Here is a 22,794-nt window from a genome sequence, read left to right as displayed (position 1 = left end):
AGAGAGAGAGAGAGAGAGAGAGAGAGAGAGAGAGAGAGAGAGAGAGAGAGAGAGAGAGAGACTGACGCGCACACTCCATGTTGTAACGAGACACAGAGAGATGCGCTTTCCGCGTGTGTGTCAATGAAGGAGGCCGTTCCTTCTATCCCTCGCGGTACCTATAATGGGACACACCATCACTGTCGGCCGGATCGGGAGGAAAAAATGCGTTACCCCGATAGCCTTATCACGCACGATGGATCAAGGGTTGCCCCGTACTTTCTCTGCAGAAGCGGGTCGACCGGCTCGCGATCTACTCGCATAAGCGCGACACGGTTTTTATTACCGACGCTTTCGTGACATTCGTGCTCCATCGGACGGGAAGGCGTGCGTGCACCGGCTGGACGCTTCCCAAGGATCGGCCTTGCGACGGAAAAGGAAATTAACCCTTGAACGATGCACAAGCTACGCGCGAGCGTTTCGAGGACACGTCTTTCCCTGCTCGTTGCATTTCCTAATTTTCCATAAATTACTCGTCGAGTTAACTGCCGGATATGAAAACTGTGACGTGACGTAACGAATCTTCCGTTTGTCCAAATGTCACATTGATTCGCACGGCATATCCGGATTATCGATACAAATTGATTCGGCCGCTCGTGTAGACACGGGTAACTTTTATGAGAAGATATGCACGTGGAGATATGCACAGATACTCGCGCATATTCTATAACAGGATAAAAATAAGAAAACGCATTCTTCCAGCGAGCTCGGCGGCTGCGTAGTCTGCTGGAAATGATTTGTTTCGCGCAGCGCGTGTGTTTGCACGCGGTAGAGTGTATACGTGCTTGTGTGTGCGTCCTGCAACCTTCTCGCATTTTTATCTTTTTTATAGATATTTTTATTTTTATATAGATTGCGCGCGCGCGCGTTAATTATCGGGTGGGTGAAGGTGATCGTAAGGGCTGTTATCCCGACACGCCTTTATCGATTAACGGGCTACGCTCACCGAATACTAGGCGATAAACGATCCCCTTTGTGAGAGCAAGTGCATTTGTATGGCACTCGCGTTAAATTGGCGATCCTTCGCGTTTCATCGCGAGTGAAAATTGATGCCGTCGACATTGTTGTCGGACGACGAGCACTCGTTCGCAAGGCGTATTCTTCCCTCTGGAGACGTTCACGAATTCAAAAGGTCACGTTATATAAGTCTGTGTTACACGAGTCGGTTTTTTTCACGCAAGTCGAGCTCGCTTTATATGTGCCTTGAGACGTTATAACAGCTTTCAAGGAAATCAGAAAAGATGGAGAGAGAGAGAGAGAGAGAAAATAGAAGCGCGTAGGCGGATGGAAATAAGGAAGGAAGAGAGGATCACAGTGACAGGTTTCGCGTAAACTCCATTTTATTTCATCTGAATCGTACGAAAACGTACGATTGGAATTTAATAGGTAGCTCGGGGAGAAGAATGAAATTTCAACGTTGTCGACTACAAACTCCTGAGGACGCGAGATAATCGTTGTCTCGCGAATGTTGCGTCACGCGACTGTCAGCGCGTAATCGAGTTACAACTTGCGCCTACGTGGCCGGATGCGGGATAAACGCCGCTGAAATCCGTCGGCTGATACTTGAGTTTCATTGAATATGCCAAGAAAATATGATTTTGCCAGAAAATCATGTCAATCTCCATAGATTTCATGGCTATTTGTAACTCTTCGTTTGTCAATTTACGAAAGTCACGAAAGGAGCAGGTTGAATCTTTATATTCTTCTCAAACATCAAGTCAAACATGATTCGAAAAAGGCACATCTTCAAATTGGGAATAATATCATTGGGAATGTAACCGGGTCGTATTATCGACAGCGCCGCGAGGTTATCGATGACGAAACGGAGAGGAGAAATGAGAAATTGCGTATTTGAATGAATATTTTATTTCGCACAACACACGTTGTAGCCGTTTAAACAATTCAACGACTTCACAGGTCTATCTCATTCGGCACGCAATACGATTAATGCGTCCGCTCGCGATCAGGGATAGGCTTTATCAGCCTCGTGGGATTTGCAAAAAGAAACAAGGAGGAAAAATAATTTGCTATAAAACGTGCGGAACTCGATATTATATACTTGTCGCGATCGTTTTGTTAATCTACATATGTATGCGCGATCGCCTCTGCTAGGATGTTTGAGTCATGCCGGTAGCACCGGCGTTAATCATTTCCGGTTGTTGTTGCAAGCCGACAACAGGAAAGAAATTCATTCGGTAGTATTTCCGGATATATGCGTGACGTCTTTTTCTTTCCCTTCTCACCCAGCGATGATTATCTCTTGCGTGGCTCGTAAACGACGAGGGAAATTCCTTGGCATATTGCGGCGAGAAAACTCACCCTTCGTCGCGCAACCCAGTTTTTTTTCGTGCTCGCGGAAAAACGAGAGGGAGCCTTCTGCGGGAACTTTTGCTCGCCAATTTGCCTAGTTCACGTGCGACGGTCGTTTCCGGCATTTTAAGACTTTTTCTACCCATTCCTTCAATCCGCGATAAAGATCTCTGAAAACACTGGAAAAACATTATTACGATAATTCCCGTGTTGCGTGACAAGCGCGACGATTGTCCTTAAGAGACGTAATAATAATAATAATAATAATAGTATTATTGATCGCACAAATGTACAAATAGTGTACGAAGCGTGAATAATACAAAAATGATAATCTCTTTTGCATTTCGAATGTTTACACATCTTATCTTCCCCAAGTTGGGAGTTGCGAGGTATAATCCGAGAAAAATTGGCCCGACGATTTCATCACATTTCTGGCACTCTCTTATTGCTGTTGAGATATTCATTGTCAGGACGTTCCGTCTCGAGCTATTTTAATCAAACGGCCATTAAATATTACGAAGGACGAATCGATCGCGTCGGTCACGCGGCGTACGTAAGAGGGCAACGGGAAATAATCCTCAAAATGATTCGTCCGTAAATGCAATTTGCCTCTTAGTGAATTAACTCTGGGAAAACTCGTTGAGGGACCTCATTGCGAAATTCGATCCCATCACGGTGTCCACAATCGGTCGTTCTCGCCGCAAACCCGCACAATTAACTTTACGGGATCGGGACGTTTTCTCAGGGCCGCTTCTCAGCAATTAGGGCAAAAGAAATATATCTTCTCTTACGAATATATCTAAAATCGTACGTCAGTTTTGTTGATTGATTTTAAGTGGAATTACTTACTAACGCGCACTGTTTACTGTTGCAGATTTCCAGAAGCTCGAGCGTGAAGCGCGGATATGTAGAAAACTTCAACATCCAAATATCGGTGAGTCAATATTATTCTTGCGGATTTTATTCCCATCAATTTCATACACATTAGCTCGGCCGCCTCGTCCTTCGAATGGTGAAAGCGGCAAAAATCACCCCACGCTCGCATCTGCACGATAATATTACGCTGTTTTCAAATGCGTCATTAGGGAGTAATTAAATTAAGGTCACTAATCGATATCGACGACGAGTCTTGGGACTTGATTGAAATAGGCGTTTGGAGGCGAAATGACGAATGATCTGTGCGTGACACGATAACGGCGTATACGTGGCGAGCATCGCAAGTAGATGCAGATCGCTTTAGTCAGACCTGTGTGATCACCGCTTATACATCTCCAGCATTAAATTACATTAAAAAAGGGAAAACGTCGCCGTCACGGTGATCAATGAACAAAAATATTCGGGATATCACAAACAATGGCAATTGAAATGTTTCACTGAAAACAATTTTTTTTATTTCAACTGTTTTGCCAAATTTCGCGACGTGTTTTTTAAGTTTCATAACGTTGAGACTCTCTTTTTCTCTTCTTATCCCGATTTACATCGTTGAACCAATATTCGCGTGATTCCTTTTAATGTATGCTCACACAACCACCATATTGTACGGTATCGATGAATATTGGAGATCGAGCGCGGATGACGCGCGATATTGGAATTCAAAAAGCGAAAAAAAGAGAGGATACAAGTGGAATAAGGAATCGCGCTTCACTTCTATCGCTTCAGTGCCTTTGACAATTTTCTCATTCTTTACATCTCGCTCGTATTTCTTTGTTATATCACTTTATATATTTATATAAATATTATATTTCTTTTAAGAGTCGTTATATGAAAGATACTTTACTTACCAAATGCTGTATCTAGTTGTTGATGTTGATATAAATATTTATTCGGATAAATAATTTTGACATTTTTCCTTCGGGTAACTTGAACGGGTAAAGAGTTGTGCAAACATTTATTTCGTCGTCATGTCGATACATAAAATCGGCGCGTTTGTCCTTTTCCGGACAGGCATGTTGTATAGTCGTACCCGAAGAGACGTCGATCGATCGAATGTGCGTCGAAGTGGCAGAAAATATCCGTGTCCCTGGACAGGGATAGAGGGATGAAGAGAGAGGGCGGGTAGATTACATTTCGGATTATGGGATCGAAACGCATGTTTTTGCGCCATTTAACCGTACAGCGAGTCGCTCGTTAACTATTTCTCGGTGGACTCTAATTTCTTAGAGACCGTCTCGGGCAAACCGTGACAAGTTCTAATAAACTTTTTTCTTGTCTAGTCGCGTTGCGTAGCCCGTTGGTTTCCACGTGAAAATAAATCTCAAGAGGATCTTGAGGACGTCTAATTTCCGGCCGAGGCGAAAAGAACAATGAAAAGTTGACGTAATGATATTTACAATGCGTCGGTCGTTTTTATATTTCAAGTATTTTATAAATATTCTTCTCATATACGTGGTTAACTTGCGATCTTAACACATTTAATTTCACCGAAAGGATTTTATAGTGAAAATTACTGCAGAATGTTGTAATCGTTGCTTGAACGACACTCTGCAGTAATTGACTATCCCTTCATTTTTCACATGTGCTGTTTATATATTTTAAGAATGTGCTATTAAAAATTTGCTATGTTTCTATTTATCAAATACGAAATTTATCAAATTCTTTAGCTAGTAAGGATAGTAGAATAGTCTTGCTGACAATCTATTCTTGTACTGAGAAAAAAGATATCTAAGATATCTAAGAAATTTAAGAAATAAAGAAATTTTCCAAATAAGAAAATGTGCACTTTTGTGTGTACAATAAAATAAAATAAATATAATATATAAAATAAATTTAAGCTTTATATATTATTAATACTCACCGAATAAGTATCCTTTTTCTCAGTGCAGAAAATTGAAAAGAATTTATGTGGTATAAAAGCTATAATATTCTCTCCGTGTTGAGATTCAATTTTCGAGAGATAATCTTGGGGACGAAATAGAGAATTCGCTGAGAAAAAATCGCGCGATCTCTTCCAGATTTTTAATCAGTCGTCTGATCTGATGATAAATAGCGTTTCGAAATGGTAGAAAAAGTTAAACACCGTTTTAACACGTTGTTCCACTCATGAATAAACTGTCGCGCACACAACGTTGCATGTGTGGTGTAATCTAGATAAAATGTAAATCACGTCCCGGCTCTGGCACGTTTGATGGATATTGTTCCAAGTGCAATTAATTTCGCGCTCCGTCATTATATCACCGACTCGCGAATTAGCCCCATCAGCTCTTGTAACAATTTTATCGTAAGTTATTGCATTTTATTCGATACGCATACGTAGGGCGGTGCATCCAGCACGTCGACGAGTTCGCTCGCTCGATTATTCGATACGCTCGATTGAATTACGCTGATTTCATTATAGCGGGAGGTATCGCCCGTTCGATCCAAATCATTATACATCGTACGTGCTAAGAGAAGCCCCACGATCGCGCGATAAACGCACCCGTCGTCGAGTTATCCGAATAACTTCGCCAACACAAGTCCTTCCAACTCCCTTTCTCCCGTCCGTTATTTCGAATTCTCGCAATCTCGGCAAGCGGATAAGTTGTAAAGTAATAACGCGCTGCGGGACTACAATGCCGCCAAGTTATTCTCGCACGGAAGTCCAAGTTATCCCACGTAACTCCAGGAAAGTCTTCAGGATAAGATTCGAGACCGCGTACGGGGCTTGCGTTTTTATTTCGGTGTAGAGCAGAGAAGCGCGTGCACTTCGATACGCTGCTCTGTAGCTGGCTTCCGTGTAATTCGATTTTCTACGGATTACACGACTGTCGCCTTGAGACAGTGTCTAGCGAAAATGCCACGGCGATCCATCACGCCAAAGCGCCTCGTGCCGTTCGCGTCGAGCTGCGCGCGATACGTACGAGCTGTACAAATGATATTGTAACGACACTCTGCTCCAACTTTTTCTCGAAGTAAAGAATGACGAATAATCAAGAGGGTCCCATTTCGCAAAGTTCTCGTTGAACTTTATTAGTCTGCGTGTCTCTGGTTAACAAGTTACAGAACTTTAGTAGGAGTAAAAATTAGGTTTCAAATTTTGGGAAACCGTGTAAAGGTTGCAAATTGATAGGAATTTCTTGTTATGCATGTTTCTATTAAATACATGTAGCAATATATCGCTATAGAAAAATTAGATTTACGGTGAATTTTAACATTATTTCAAATCTGTTTTGCAAAAGAGTCTTGCTTCGACTGCAACCATTATGGTCTCAAGAGGAGTGATCTGAAATCAGTGTTAATACATTTTTTTTATTCATCAGAGTTACAGTTATTGGCTCAGATTATCGGAGCAGATGTTGAGAAAAGCGACATTTCACAAAATGGAATTTATAAAAAAATTATATTTAATTTTTTTCACTGAAACATTCGAAGCTGTGAAATAAGTGAGGAATGGCAGAAATTGAAATTTGCGGAAAGCTTCCGTGAACCGATATAGACAATTACGATAAACATTTGTGTCAATTATTAGATTAATCGAATAAACCATTCTCAAGTGCTTACAGTTAAAAAAAATGCTATTCCGACAATAACCCGTTTAATATTTTATCATTCTTCTTTAATTCTTTAATTCTTTTATATCAAGATATTGTTAAATGTTCTCGATAGCGCACATATATAACGAAAAATTGATACTTTTATTAATTTACAACTTTTTACAACTCCCCAAACTATTTCTGATTTTTACTCCTGTCAGAGTTCTATAGCCCCGAGGTTTCCGTCTCTTTTGGTAACTCTTTGGGATTTTCAACGTTGGATATTTCGGCAGAAAAGTCCCGAGGGGGAATGTTGGGATCCGATTAAAGCGGAAGTCACTTAAGATTAACTAAAGAACAAAGTTTCGTCACCTGTTTGCATTTCTGTGCGGCTCTGTCCGAGATTCCTTAATTTCCGATGCCAAATAACTTTGTAACAGCGTTTGGGTGCGAATTTTTGCCAAAAGTAAAAGTAGCTTGCAGATTCATCAAGAGAGATACGCTGCTAAGGTTCGTTCGCGAGCTTTACGTATAAGACTTGTATATTTTATATTTTGTTTCGCGCTTCTCTCTTCTTCTCTCTTTATGTGTGTTACTCCCTATCGAAAGGTTAAAGTTATAAATATATTATTGAGTCAAGTCGATTCGCGCGTATAATACAGCAGTGTGGCTAATTGACGATCACTCCGGACGCCACGAGGATCGTATTAAAATAACAAAAAGAAGAGCGAAAAATAGAAGAATCAACTTCCGTAGTCAACGCGATCGCTCCGTTAACGTCGTCAAATTGTTGATCATCAATTATCCCACAAGAGTCGCCGTCGAAGCGGACGACTCGCATTTATCGCTTTTCATTTAACTGAAGCGTTTAAGGTAAAAGTATCAATGCATGGGTGCACTTAAAGTAAATCAGTAAAAGGATGTCTCGTGAATATTCATTAATTTTCAGTGGAAACACTTCTGTTTTACTGTTTATCTCTCATTGATTTTGACCAGTGGAAGTAAGATTTTACTGCAAAATTTGTAATATACAAATTTGTTGTACATACGTTATATCAAATTCAACTTTCTGCGTTTTGTGATGATGGAATTAACAATGCAATGACACTGTCCGTATTTGCAAAGTGCATCAATAATGGGAATAGACGCTACTATTTTAACTGAGATTTTACTGATTTCACTTTAGAGAGTAACAACTATCTCTCAACATTTTTATTGTTTCACTTTTTACTTAAACTTTCAATATAATACACACATACATATGTTGAATATGTATTCTATACGCCGAAAGTTTATAAAAGCAAAACAATAAGAATGTCCAGAGTTAGGTAATAAGGTTATTAGAGTGCTCAGATGTTGGTACTTTTCAAACATTCCACGTCGATCGAACGGTGTCGTATGGGATCGCCAAGTTCTCACGTAATCTCTTAAGTAAAGCGTATCGCGAACGCATGTCGCATGCAAACGAGCCGAGCTTGCCGTGCGGGGGCTATTACGGCAACAATTTGGGCGATCCCAATTAATCGCAGCGCGCGGCTTCGTCCGGCCGAGCCGAAACGCTCCCGCAGGAGCGCTTGTTTGCCAGGCGGAGAGAAACCGGGAGTTTACTACTAGTTTTCTAGTTTCTATTACGCGACGGCACCGCTCTCTCGCGCTCGGAGCCTGGCTCGCGTGTAAGCGAGCAATTTTGCGCCCGGGACCGGAACGATCGTCGAAAATTTACGGTCGGCGAAACACTCCCTCCGCCGTCCATTGCCGGTGACGGTAATCCCGAAATTTTGGAAATTGCGTCTCGCGACGTTCGCAAGGCGCGCAGACAAGGGCTTCGAGCCAAGTTCTCGCGCGAACTTTATGTCCATCGTGATTGCTTTCGGCGACGCGATTTATCTGCAACCGTGAGGGATTCTTACGACACGGTGCGCATGTTGCCGCATCACGTGCGCTCCGTATTTTCGTATTTTCTCGTTCAAATTATTTTTATTCTGCCGTCTACGTGATTCTTTTGGACAGATTTTTCCGGTACGCTCCATTTTCGCGTCAAGCGTGACATTGCAAATCGTTGATGTTCGGAAAATAGCTTGAATTGCGAAGGAAAGTTGATTGACACGCGTCGCCCATGTGCCTGTTCCAGGGCCACTCGCGGCTCAACTATGGTGAAAAATTTCGTTAAATAAAACCGTTCAGTTTACGTCGAAAGATTCGATGATCTCTCTCTCTCTCTCTCTCTCTCTCTCTCTCTCTCTCTCTCTCTCTCTCTCTCTGTGTTTAATCTTTCGCAGGTTTTTGCGGAACAAGAGTGGACTCATTCTAAATAAAGCTTACATTTTTAATTTGTCTCTTATGACTTTGATGTTGATTTTGTAGAAGACAAGTGTGCACTATTCTAGAAAAAGGAAAAGAGAAAAAAGGAATATACTGAACAAGATATATTGGCGATTTATTTGTAGGATATAAAAAGTTTATTTTTGCGAAATAAATTTTTATCCTTTATTTTTTTTTTGTAAATTATCAAGTATTTTTTTTGTCTCAGTGTTCAGGTAGCCGCGACTACCATAAGCTCAACAGGAATGCGTATTGCTTATTAAATCATTTATTATCTTTATCATTGCATTATCTAACGCGAGCCGGAATAGTTTCGTCTCTACAGCGATTCCTCGTTGAACCTTGACCTTTCCGGTATACTTCATTAAGCGGCTTCTAATCGTACGTATCTCCGATTGGGAATCCTGGGACGATTTACAGTCGACCGATTTACCTGACTCGACGGTCCTCAAGTCAAGTCCAGCAAATAACTTTATTCCGGCTAGAATTGCGTTAATAATTACTACAACGTTGCTCATGTTCGCAAATTGCTAAAAAGACGCTTAAACTCCCTTATTAACGACGCGTCACTTATTAACGACGCCTCACTCATTGACACTCATAAATGAGCTGTGTAAATTAGGACTTTCTCGTTAAAAATTCAACACAAACTATTATCATTCATTTAGTGGCCGTTTCGTGATGTTCAATTCCCAACGTTGATAAAAATGATGTTCGTTATCGAAGAAAACTCGTATTGAAATTTTCATCTTACATTGAAAGAAAAACGATCTAACTAAAATTATAGTTATTTGTGGCACCAATCATAAATGTCATGTTTGTTTTAACACGAAAATAGTAATAGTGACATATAAGGTTATTATCATTGACATTATACACGAAAAAAATTATGATTGCTACATTTACATTCTCTATAATTAGAGAGAAAATTTATATGATTCCAAATTAAATGGCATTAAAAGTTGTTACATGCTCATCTATACAGTTCTCAAGGAATATTGTCGTCTCTCTGTTGTGATCTGCACAACTAATATTATGAGATCCAAAGAGTTTGCATGCAGCACTGAGAGTATTGCTCAAACGTATATGGTTAATATATCACTGTATATTACTTTTAGGGTGCTACAATGATTTTGTATGAAAATTAACATTAATATTTTCTTATCGCAATCATATTTCATACTCTTGTAGAATTTTCTGCGCGTGTAGTAGAATTTAATAAAAAAATCGTTTTCCTGACCATAATCTGTAGTATTTATTTCCCCCTATATGAAATGATTACTATAAATGAAAATTTATAGTTACAAACACTTTTTTCTCAGTTTCACTTTCGACCTTAATACTCCATTTAATACCTACTTTGATATTTTGAAGCTTATATCAATCCCTTTTGATTCTATCTTAACCTACTAGCTTTGCCGAAGAAGTTCTCTTTAGATTCACCTACAAGTGGAGTTGCTTTTAGAGACGCTAAGTAGGATTTCAGTTTTCACGTGCATTAAACATACACTGATCTTTCGGAATATACAGATGTTGGAAAGTCGGGAGTAAGGCAAAAATTTCAACTCGGGAGTGAAAATATACAGTATTACAGCTTTTCGAGAGCTCTATTTGTGCGCGACCGCGTATCTAAACCGACTTTTTGATTTCCGATATCGAGCGAAAAGTCTGCGAAAATCCTCTCGGCTCTTGGCGAGCAACGAGGGGAGCAATCACCAGCGTACATGCGACGCACGCCGTTGAGACCTTGAACCGACACGCTCTCCGCATCGGGTTCTGTGTTACACGGCGAATCGCGCACACAACCTGGATACCTGCCAATCGACCGCGCCGCAGTCCCGGGGGAAATTTTTGGCGCGCGAGCCGTTTTTGCGCGGATCCCATCCTGGCGGATATTCGCAAAGATCTCCATATGAAGAGGTTCGTTCGTTCGCAGCGACAACAGGTGTTCGCCTTTTGGCGAGATCGGCTCCGCGACAAAACGTCGCTCGCGTTGTCGCGTGAATTTTTACACGCGAGGTAACGACGCGAAAGTGTATCAAAGTACGCTAAAGTATTCGGAGGTATCGTAGTTTTAAGCATCTCGTTCGGCAGACTAAAGTTCCGCTCGAAAGCCCTGGAAGAGGGTGATAGTAAAACTACAGTTTTGGCTGTGATAACACGAGTCATTGCGCGACACTTTTATAATACTTGGAAGTATTTGAATATTTTTCTATTTTTCTGAGAGAGAGTATAGTCGTAAATTTTATTTAAAAACAGATATAAATGCAAGATTCTGAGAATAATATTCTGAGAATAATATGATAAATTGGGCAAATTCAGGTATCTTTTATCCATGTGTTACAAACACGATTTAGCTACCATACACAGATTCTTGCTGCTTACTTTCTTTTTCCGTGAGCTTATAACGAAATTTTCTTGGCAATATAGATCTTCCCGACTAGAAATTTATATCATGGTCCTGATCAGGTTGATTCAAGTTCCTGATTGCCACGCTGCGTTACGTGACTTATCAGAATTCGATGACACCACCTTATACAAACCAGATAACTGATCAGGATTATGGGATAAGTTTCTAATCAAATCACTGACAATCTATTCTTGCATTACATTACTGGAAACATTAGAAAAATTAAAGAAGAATTAAATGAAAAGGCTATGCAATATAATTCTCCTTGTATATATTGTACAGATTTTATTACGAACATAGCGGTAAATCGACGGTTGTTCCATAGTTTCCTTCTTTTCCAGCAGTTTCGCGCTTGTACGCTCGATAGCGCGGCGAAGTCAATATTTCTATTATATTAATCGAACGGCGAAACGTTTACGGGCTACCATCGTGTTTTCCATTCGTCGCGGTCTAAACGCGTGAAAGGACTCGCACGGTTGAGCAACGTTTTGTCCCCCGTGCTCTTTTGTCCGTTCGTAAACGAATTTCATTGATCGGTAACGTGGGGTTACTCGTAATACATCGTGGTGACTAACCGCAATCAGAACTGTTGACATTGCATCGACGATGCACGCTTCCAAGCGATGATAATTGTTTATCTTTGTACGGGGGTTGTAGCAGCGAAAGTCGTCGCTGCGGGCGGTCTATTCGTTGACTTTTATCACTGACAATCCGCCAGTCACCTCTGCAAGCACGGCACACGGCCGATGTGACTCGCGGAACCGTGAATATTTATATACTGTGTATTTACATACGAGAGAAAGAGAGAAATACTATTATTTCTCGCGATATTTTCACACTCTGTCAGAGATTTCTCTTCTGTGGATTTTGTCGTGACCTTTCTCGAAGATTCCTCTCGATTTGGCCGAGTTGAGACGCGGGTCATTTCTCGTTCTCGGTTTTCCCGGTGATTTCTATAGTGCCGAATTTTCCAGTTTTGTCCGCGTACAACAATGAGCGATCTGCCGAGATGACCCCGCGAATTTTTTCATAGATCGCGTGATTCGCGACAAACTTTGACCTGCGGACTTACCGTCGAAATTAAGCGCAGGATCTAAAAACGGATGACGGGCAGACAAGCAGGCGAAAGAGTACGTGCTCTCGCATCTGTCGTCTCGGCCCATCGTCGTCTTCCTTCTCGTTCTCGTGGTCGAGAGCGTGGCATCTCGGAGGGTTTCTGGCGGAACACAAAAGCGCGCGGGGAAGAGAATGCAGATCAATACTCGGCATCCGGTTCAGCCAAGTCCGCTCCGCGTTCCTCTCGTCCGCGACTCTGCAATTTGCCTTACCGATCTTGTCTCTCTCTCTCTCTCTCTCTCTCTCTCTCTCTCGCGTCTCGTATCTAGTCCATTCGATTGCCCCTCGGCTACGCTCGTTCGGTTAAAAATTGCCGAAGAGCGCCGACGACGAGAGCACTCGCGCGCGACGCGATCAATCTCCGCCAGAATTTTCAGACGTGATCACGCGATACGACGTGATTTTTTATTTTCGTAAAACCTCCTGTCGGCTTTTGCATTAAATTTATATCGGTCGCACGTGGTGCAGCCGATACGATAAAATACGATTTATATATTTTGCGCGACGATAGATTATGTTAAGTAGGGCTCGTAAATTTGTACACGAACGAGAGACGGCGATTTAATAAACGATGATGAAATCATTTGTAGCGTTTATATCTGCAGAAATAAATATTTGAGATAAAGTGTTGAGCGGAAGAGAATTCATAGCTTCGTTTATTATTTCTCGCAGGGTAAAAAGCCGATGACGATTTGCAGAAGATAATTGACGCAAGATTATAATAGTAGGAATATAAAGTACATCGTGATTTTTTTTATCGAGAGGAAGTCATTTTCGTCTTTTTCCATTTCCTTGGGACACTAAATTATTATCCGTCCATTTTATTTGAAAAGAACTTAATTTTCATAGTACTTATATATATATATATATATTATATAATATTTAATATATATTATATTTCGAGAAAAGTAAGCATTTTTTCAATAATACCACTGCGAACAGTTAAGTTTCAAGATATCAAGTGGAAATTTTGATTCTACTTGTATAAAGGGGAGATTTAGAAAAGGTTCTGGTTTTTTTGGACAGCTAAAAAATAAGAGGTTTTTACGGATTCGTTCTTAAAAAAATAAATAAATATATCAATGTAAAATTTTGATTATATTATTTATCAGTGCTTAAGTACAGAAAAAGATATTCTTTTATTTAAAAGAAATTGAAATTCCGTCGTTCATGTGTTGTCGCCAGATGCCTCCAGTGGATAACATTACAGTTTGTATAATAACTTGAGGCAAAAAATTGAACCAGAAAATGAAAAAATTTCAATATTAAATTTGTTATAGGATAAATTTTTGTCATATGCAGAAAGTCGAAATTTAACAAAGTGGCGATAATTCGCAATTTCAAGCTTTATTATCTTTGTTTTTTTTTTTGATTTAGTGTCCCAAAAATACTAATTCCGGAAATTTTCCAAAAAACTTTGATTCATCGTGCAGCAAATTTAATATAGTTTTTAAATTATCTTGTTCCATTTGATTCAAATTATTATATAATCTGCAATGTCCACCAGTTAAGGGTTCTCCTTTGCCTTTGCCTTTGGAATTGCAATCCTTTTTCTTTTTTTTAATAAAATAATAATTTTTTATATCCGAAATAGTAATAAATGGTATGATCAAAAACCTGTATAGCATGGTATCCTTATCCTCATTTGTTTGAAAGAGATCCCTGAAATTCTGCTATTTCTCGGCCATCTAAATCAGAATCTGCTCTCAATGTAGAATCAAAACTCCCACTCGGAATTGGAGGTAAAAAAATCATCGCCAAACACAACACTAGCTGGCTTTCAACTGCCGCGCGTGGCCAGAGTGTTCGTTCTCGGATAATCTCATTCATCGAGTCGGGATTCACCCTCGTGCCAGGTGGCAGGTACAGATACGAGCGTGACGAATGGATTGGATTCAGATATCAACCTCGTTGGCGACGGTGAAACGCGGACTTGTTAGATGGTCCGCGATCTATCGCGAGCGTTGATTCCATAATTCATAAGGGTCGAGCTCTTGCCGATCAACGGCGAGCGTGTTTCTTTTATTCATCTTACGACTCTATTTTCACCGGACCTTGGTCGGCCGATGAATCGCGCGCGCGCGCGCGGCATTCCTCGGCGCGCGACAGAAAATTCGCGTCCGTCGCGAGTCAACAAGTGATACCTATCGATCCCACTTCAGTCAGTCGAGTCTACGTTTCGTCCCCTACTTATTTTTCTTTTCCCACTCTGACGATGACTCGTGTTTCTTTTATTCTTCTCTCCTGCCGTGTGTTTCCTCCCCTATTCCGCGCGTGATGGATACGATCGCACGGAGGGAGTGTCACGAGAAGAAACATCGTCGTGAGAACCGCGTCGTTGTTCCAAAAGCCGCCCCATTTCGTTTCGTGTCGCTTGGTCATGGACAGACGGTATATTTTTAGTACAGACTTAATAATATTTTATTTCATACGGTCCAATATAATCTCAATATGTTTTTGTAATTCGTGCACCGAGAAAAGAAGAGAAAAAGAGACAGTGTTTCTTAAATGCCCGGAAATGTATCTACTCTCATTGTTGTGGTCTTTAAATATTTAAACTCTCAACATGAAATATATACAAGTATTGAGTATAGTATGCACACATTCTATGTTGAAAGTTTAAATATTTATATTTAAAAACCAAAACGAATGTTCAGGACTAGATACATGTCCGAGAATTGGTGCTTTTACCTTATATGTTTTTACCAATCGATAGCCAGAGACAAGAAACAATTCTGAATGAATCAATTTTTAAACAGCAATAAAATGCAACAATTTCGAAAACGTTCTTCTCTCGTAAAAGAATCAAAGTTAACTTTTTTGAAATAGAATCATCATGCTGCGATATACTTACGAAATACACGATATCGTCATGTATTTCATTAATTTACGGACAAGCGTCTGCATACGGTGATCTCATATCCGGATAATCGTTTCCATAGTCAGTGTCTTGTGCAAACGCACTATCGCGATTTTAAGGAGAGACTTCTATGCAGCCCCGGTGCCAAGGTGCTAACTTCAGCCGCGAGAAATACAACGGTGCTCGATGAACGTTGGGATAATAGCGAGGGCTGTTGGGTAACGAGGTTTCCTTACACCGAAGACGACCTGGTAATCGTCTTACCGTCTTAACGAAGTACCAGAAGCGTCCGTGAACGATAGTGCTCGTGCGATGTCCTCTTGCACGCGAACGATCACGCATTCTACGATCTCCTCCTGCGAACGTAAACGCACGTATTTAACACTGCGGGCGTCGCTTGCGAATAAACATTTTCCACGAATAAATTGATGTTTGTTGAAAAAAATTGAAGGACTTCCGCTCGGTAACTGTACACGGCGTCGAGTTTGAGTTTGCAGGGAGATCGCGTCGAAGTTGATCAAGTGTACTTTTTAATATATCGTAGAAATCGTACACATAGGAAGAACGTTTCAAACGGTAATCGCGAAAGAATAATTCTTTCAGGAAAGAAAAAGAGAGAGAAAGAGGAATCCAGAAAATTTCTTCAGCTATCGTGGCTTTCTCAAGCCGATTCGTTTAAAACCTGATTCCTTTTTTCTCGGGATTTTCTCGTTTAGCTAAGAATCTTCAGTCGCAATTTTTCGAGCGGAGCTCGAGCGCTCGCAAATGTAATCGCAGCAAGAGCGTAGCGCCGCGCAGACCTATGTACGCCGAGGTGTGGCTTCGGGGATCGATACTTGTGTGTTAGTTCTCTCTCTTTCTCTCTCCCTCTCTTTCCTCTCCTCTCCACTCTCTCCTCTCCTCTCCTCTCCTCTCCTCTCCTCTTCTCTTCTCTTTTGTCAGTTATCGCAATCGTCATCGTTTCTACAATATTTCTGTCGATATTGTTATAGCAGATGTGCGAAGAATTAATATGTGTTTATTACGCATATGTAAATTTAAACATAACTTTGTAGAATGATATTACGTTTAGCAATAAATCGATCGGTAGTTTATACTCTTTGTAGGTCCCACAAATTTGATCACCAAATTTTTCCCACAAGCTTAGATTGTAACGTTTCTATTGGAAGGAACGAGCTCCCGTCGTCGACAGAAATTCTCGCCAATAATATCCGCCTTTGGCGTATCCGAGCTCGTTTCCCCGACCACATCTTATTGGATCGAAGGACGAGAAGATGGATTCTGGCCTCCATTCTCCCACCTCGCTTTTCTCACGAGCTTGAGAATCATTTGAAAAGGATGGTAGAAAGATGCATTCGGTGAACTTTGATATATACGTGGTGCCTCGATCTCGAGTTCATAATCGAGTTCATAATCGATACAGCGCGAATACCATGTGTGAAGAACATACGTATTGCATTCTTTAGATCTTTGACCGCGTAAACGTACGCGAAATGTCGATTTACTCGTCGGGGTCATCACAAAATTCTACAAATTCTATATAATTCTCTCTGTGTAATGTCCATTAAGTGGAAGTATTATATATTATACCTCCTAGTGCGATATTATACAATCGGAGTTAAAATCGACGCGATAAGTATTTTTAACATTTTGCAAAACTTTTGGCACTTTTTGCACAAGTTACTTTTAGAATTTCTTTTATTTGACAAACGATCCTTAGTCGTTCTCTCATCATTGATATGCATCCTGATAATCCTGATTCTCATCTCGTCTGCTATCTATGGAGGGTTCGTTTGGATCTTATTGGATTGGGCAAAAGGTATTAAAGGAAGAGGAAACGACCCTCCGCAATACTTTGATCCTGCCAAAGATGGAAAGTGTAAAGTCACACTCGTCCATTCTTGAACCGTGACGATCTTTAAGAGAATCCATATCTACTAAAATTATATTCGTTTAATATTGATCGTACGCGGTTTATTCGATTATTGGCGCTACTATTACATGTTTTCGCTGACAACAATTATACGGAATTTCCAACGGTATCTTATGCTCTACCAAACATTGCTTCTCAATCAAAGACGACGAAGACAACGGTTGGCTCACATATAAATCTGGTTATACTGACAAGAATAATAATAAGATATGGAACAACTAATTATATATGGTTGTTGCAATCGCAGAACTAATTGCTGAGTTGATGTGATATCTGATTGTTCCAACTTGAGTATATTCACAGTGAATGTCATCTCAACCGATTTGTCAGATCAACTACACAGATGTATCAAGGTAATTGAGTCAAATGAACCATGCACATTACCATCACACAAAGATAACTAAGGTGTTGCTCGAAATATTTCTGATTATGTGCGCCATATCTTTTTCTTCCGTGTAGCATCGTGTTGCATCTACGTAATACGCTTATTTCTCGTGCCTTTTACATAGAGACGATGGTATTTCGTTGATGTCGTTGATGTTCGTTTTTTGTGCTTTTATTGACTCCAAGACCATCCATCGAAATTGATCTCGCCCTCTCGTCTGGATTCCTAAGTGATCGCGGAGGCGCGTTATCAAGCTATCGCATTCGTTTTGCGATCGAGAAGGATAACCCCGACGGTATTTTCTATTGATAGGCGGTCGCGGCATCCGCGTTGCTTCTCATTAAATTTTCTTTACGCGTCGACGTGGAGTGACAACGGATGTCGGAAACACCGGTTTTCGCTCGATTGGCGAGATCTCACGCCGATGAAACGACCGAGGCGAGTTGTCGCGCACCGCGTGCTAACTCAACGTGATACGTCTGTCAGGAAAAGTTCCGCTCTCATTATAGCGGTGCGGTGGCAACCCACTTCGTTGATCGATCTCGAAATAGGTACGCATAGAGGACGGCGCATTGCGGCGGAAGCGCCGCCGGATAGACGGGACAAATGCAAGCGAATCACACAAGAACGAAGGGTGAATTTTTCTTAACCTTCCACACACACACACACACACACACACACACTAGTCGAGGATCCTTGTAGAACAAACATGGAAATTTCATTAAACATTAATTCAAAGGAAAATTTAATATTTTTAAGAAGCAGTTTTGTATCAGTCTTCACAGATTTTGGCTAGTTAGTTTTAATAAGAAGATATAGGAAAAAACTATCATGTGTGTCACTTTAACCCCTCCCTCTACCCCACTTTTTGTTACATCGAAACGACATAAAATATCTGAAAAATAAAAAAAATGTATTCGTTGGGAATTATATATTTATTTATATTAATATAAATATACATTTTTTCACATTAAGAAAATATTTTCTCTAAACGAGGAAATATATATTTTTCTGAAATCGCCTCTTCTCATGAAAATAATTGTTTATTCTATTTAAACAAAGTAATTTAAATATAAGTAAATATGTTTTATATCAGTATTTACTGAATAAATATTTTTAATTTTTTCTCTTAGATATTTTTCTTCTTAGATATTTTTTCTCTCAGTATATCGGAAAGTTGAAGGAGAATCAGCTTCAAACGAATAGAATCATATCACATACGAAATAATGGAAGAGCGAGTTCCAAAATTTGGCGAATTTCGTAACGGGGAAAACTTGCGCGTCCATGACAAGCGAGATAATCTTGACATTCAAGCGAGGCGAGTTATCGAAATAAGACTCGAACGTCGCATGAAAGGCTTCCTCGTGAAGCGCAATGTTATGCGTGGCATATCGGCCGTGGATACAGCTCTTATTCTCGCGTACCAACGCGTCTAACTTATTCGTTACACCGTTTTTAACGCGAGCCGGCGGCGTCTCCTTCACTTGACCCTGATTAAGCTCGACTCTCGCGGATCGCGAAAAATGTTGACCCTCGACATCGTGATCGCACAGTGGTCGTTTTATAGGTACAAATCAACCGAGTTAAGCTCGCTGCATACGATCTCAGATTCGCGAGGAAGCTTTAAGTGGAGTCGTATTATGCTGTATTCGTCACAAATTATAGATCGGTTAAAGTAAGCTTCACTGGTTGTTGCAATAATGAGGAACGATCTTTGAATCGTTCTTAAGAAACGTGTTGGTTTTTTACGTGCTCTTTATTTGTGTCCCTTGAAATATGGACGCGCAATTAAGGATTACACACTGAGAAAAGATTTTTTTAGTATTTATAATAACTGTAATAAATTGTGTGTACGATCAAGAAAAAATTACAAAAATAATTATAATTTTAGTTGGATCCATCGTCTTTTGCTCTCAGTACACGCTATATTTATTCAGCGAACGTGTCGAGAATGCTCTTTCTCGCCCACATCGGGTTGCGATGTATGTCAATCGTCGTGCGACCGTCAGCTCCGAGAGCTAATTGGCGACAATTGTGCACCCGAGAAAACGTCGCAAAAATTCTAGTAGCGACACGATTGTTCGACAGCAGCAAGGACCACGCTGGATAAAGGCGTCACGTCTGCGCTGGATGATACTGTCTGGCTGTCTCGTAACGATCTCGGATGCTACTTGCGGTGTGATTGCCGATTGCCACATTCGCGAAACCCGTAATCCTGAAACCAATTTGGGGATAGCACGCCATTCGCAAACTCGCGAAATTCCGAAAACGATTGTTTTAAGGCCTATCTACAATGGTCGTAAGACCAGAGAAGTGTAACAAGTAAATCTTAAATTCTGATTCGAAAGATCGCCAAGAAGAGCATTTTTTGTAGGAATTTTTTGTAGGTAAACGAAAAAACCAAATAATGTCAAACTATTCTCTAAGTTTTATTTTTAAAATATATTTTTATCGTTTACGTGAGCTCTTCTTTTGTATGTTATACCCTAGTTACTAGAAATTCGCAAAAAAAGATAAGTGTATAGGCAATATCAGTGATTCTGGTCTCTCTTATCTGAAATGTGGGAACCAAACATTTTCGACATCTTCCGTCCATTGTAGATGGTCCTTTACGATCGCGCTTACGACAGCGTCATCATTCCGATCGGCGTGGATTTTCTTCTACATTCGTCCGCTGAAGAATCTCACCGACGTGAATCCGTGACATCCGCGTTATCAAATGTTACGTAACGGCATGAGAATCGTCCGAGAATGATTCGTAAATCAAAGAAAGATATTGCAAAAATTGCAGGCGAGAGTGAAGCGGAGGATAGAGAGATACGACTGAAGGATGAAACGGTTTTAATGATAAAATGGTATCGCGTAAACGTCCCGTTTCTGCTGCGCGTTTCATTGTCCTTTTAAAGACACGTCCAAATACTGGATGAATCGTTTAAAATATAATGCTGCTTGTGTAACCAGTAGCTTTATATCTCGTCATCCTTTCTGTTACAGTGAGATTGCACGACAGTATACAAGAGGAGAATTTCCATTATCTCGTCTTTGACCTGTAAGTATACCGAATCGTTGTTAGAACCGTTAGACCTAATTTAATTTCCATGCATGTGTCCCACGCTTTCATCAGAGAGCGCGAGGCCGTTTGGTCGGACATATGAGACCCGAACGGCAATCAAAATCTCGAGCGATTGTAACGATGACGCGGATGGTCACGATTTGTTCCTTTTTAATAGTCCCTCGATATCTTTCCCATCTATATCAGTCGATTGGAAATGTGGCGTAGTTTTGTTTTATATACGAAGAAAGAGAGAAGAAATAGTATCTCTCTATGATGTTATTTATGATAATTACAAATGTTTTTTTTTTTCTTTCCACGTTATATTTATCCACGAATTTGAGCGGTTAATATTCGAGGAATTGCATGAAATGACACACGGAAAAACATCATCCTATTGCCAAGAGAAACGATTGCTCAGTTTACTTTTCTCCTTTAACATAATCGTTATCTTTAATAAAGGTTATTTTCTTGATAATGGTCTTCATATGTCACAAATTTGAGAAAAGCTCATTATCATGCATTCAAAAGGGGAATTTATTCTGTTTGTAAGAATATTACGAATTATTATGAAAGGAAACATTTGTTCTCATTCGATATTTCTGATTGAGATGTTAACTAAACTTGTTAACATTTGCTCGAATACGTGCGTTTTTCTGTGTTTCCGTTTCTGTGCCTCCATTCGTGAGTTGTCCCCCGAGCTGTGACTCGAGGCGAAGGCGTAAAATGATTTGACACGCGGGCAATTGGTCTCCATCGATATAGACCGATATATTCGACGACAACGTCAAAAACTTCTACTGTCGAAAACGTTATCGGTCTCCGATCTGCGCGCTCGCGTTGGAAGCACTCGACGTAATCGAGAGCCGGCCATAGGCGCGATATTCTTTCGAGTCATCGTCGCGTTCATCTCACGTGCGATTCCATTAACAGGCTCCCAGGGCGAGTAACAACGAGGCAATTTGTGAGCTCTAATTGTATCGGACGAGATACAATCGATCTCTCTTGCGGTCTTTTAATATCGCCGACGGCCGATCTTCCTGACGGGTCGAGTCGTGCCGGGACGGGAAAGTATATATCGCGCCTAATTTAATTTCCGCGGGAGTACGCGCGCGCCGCCGCGTCAGACGCGGATATTCGTAACGCTGATTTATACCGCGTGGTCATAAATTTCCTTTCTCTTTCTTGCCACGTGACCACGGCACGACTTTGCTAATTCGCCACGCCGCCGATTAATCTCTGGGTTATGAGGGATGTCATTTCGCTCGTTCGTCTTGCGCCTGACTTTTTATTGTCGACGCAAGCCGCTACTTTCGGCTCCGCCCGTTGGATTTCCGCTGCTTGAGCAGTTGATCCCTCTTAATACCAGCGTTTTTAACGTTGCGATGCGTCTCGCCCCGTTATTCAGTGCGTTATTCGTCGCGTTGCGCTGCACAACGATCAACTTCGCCGCTCTAGTGCGATCCCGTTGTATCCCTATCGCGCGCGCAAAGTCCAAGGGGAAGTTGTACATCTTTATACGCGTAAAGCCGGAATATGAATCAAGTTGCCGAGCGCGCATTTACGGAGGAGCTTACGTTACTTTTATTCTCGGGGTTAAATATTCTTTTCCGCTCTTCCGCGATATTCTTCTTCCACACGTGCGAGAACCTCCTCCTCCAGCCCTCTCGTCTCGTGACGTGCTCTCGCGAAATGGAATTGAAACGTAAAACGCTTACAGAGTCACCGGCGGAGAACTGTTCGAGGACATCGTCGCCCGGGAATTCTACAGCGAGGCCGACGCCTCGCACTGTATTCAACAAATCCTGGAAAGTGTTCATCACTGCCACCATAACGGAGTTGTGCATCGGGATCTGAAAGTACGTAGGAGAGGAAGAGAGAGAGAGAGAGAGAGAGAGAGAGAGAGAGAGAGAGAGAG

The 22,794-nt window shown here is 40.9% G+C and overlaps 1 protein-coding gene across 18 annotated transcripts in view; it reads left to right on the top strand.

Moving 5' to 3' along the window:
* LOC116841638 (calcium/calmodulin-dependent protein kinase type II alpha chain) overlaps positions 1-22,794 on the top strand; it is a 143,819-nt gene that overhangs the window by 47,896 nt on the left and 73,129 nt on the right. For all 18 annotated transcript variants that reach the window (XM_032809819.1, XM_032809816.1, XM_032809824.1 and 15 more), the window contains exons 3-5: positions 3,224-3,283; positions 20,819-20,873; positions 22,597-22,735. In XM_032809819.1, coding sequence (XP_032665710.1) covers positions 3,224-3,283; positions 20,819-20,873; positions 22,597-22,735 — 254 coding nt within the window. The remainder of the gene's footprint in view (positions 1-3,223; positions 3,284-20,818; positions 20,874-22,596; positions 22,736-22,794) is intronic.

The sequence above is a fragment of the Odontomachus brunneus genome, unplaced genomic scaffold, assembly GCF_010583005.1.
Source record: "Odontomachus brunneus isolate Ranch 3 - 2012 unplaced genomic scaffold, Obru_v1 Obru_scaffold_017, whole genome shotgun sequence".
In the NCBI taxonomy this organism is placed as follows: Eukaryota; Metazoa; Arthropoda; class Insecta; order Hymenoptera; family Formicidae; genus Odontomachus; species Odontomachus brunneus.
The sequence above is the reverse complement of the archived record's forward strand: the minus strand, read 5'-3'. Positions and strand labels throughout refer to the sequence as shown.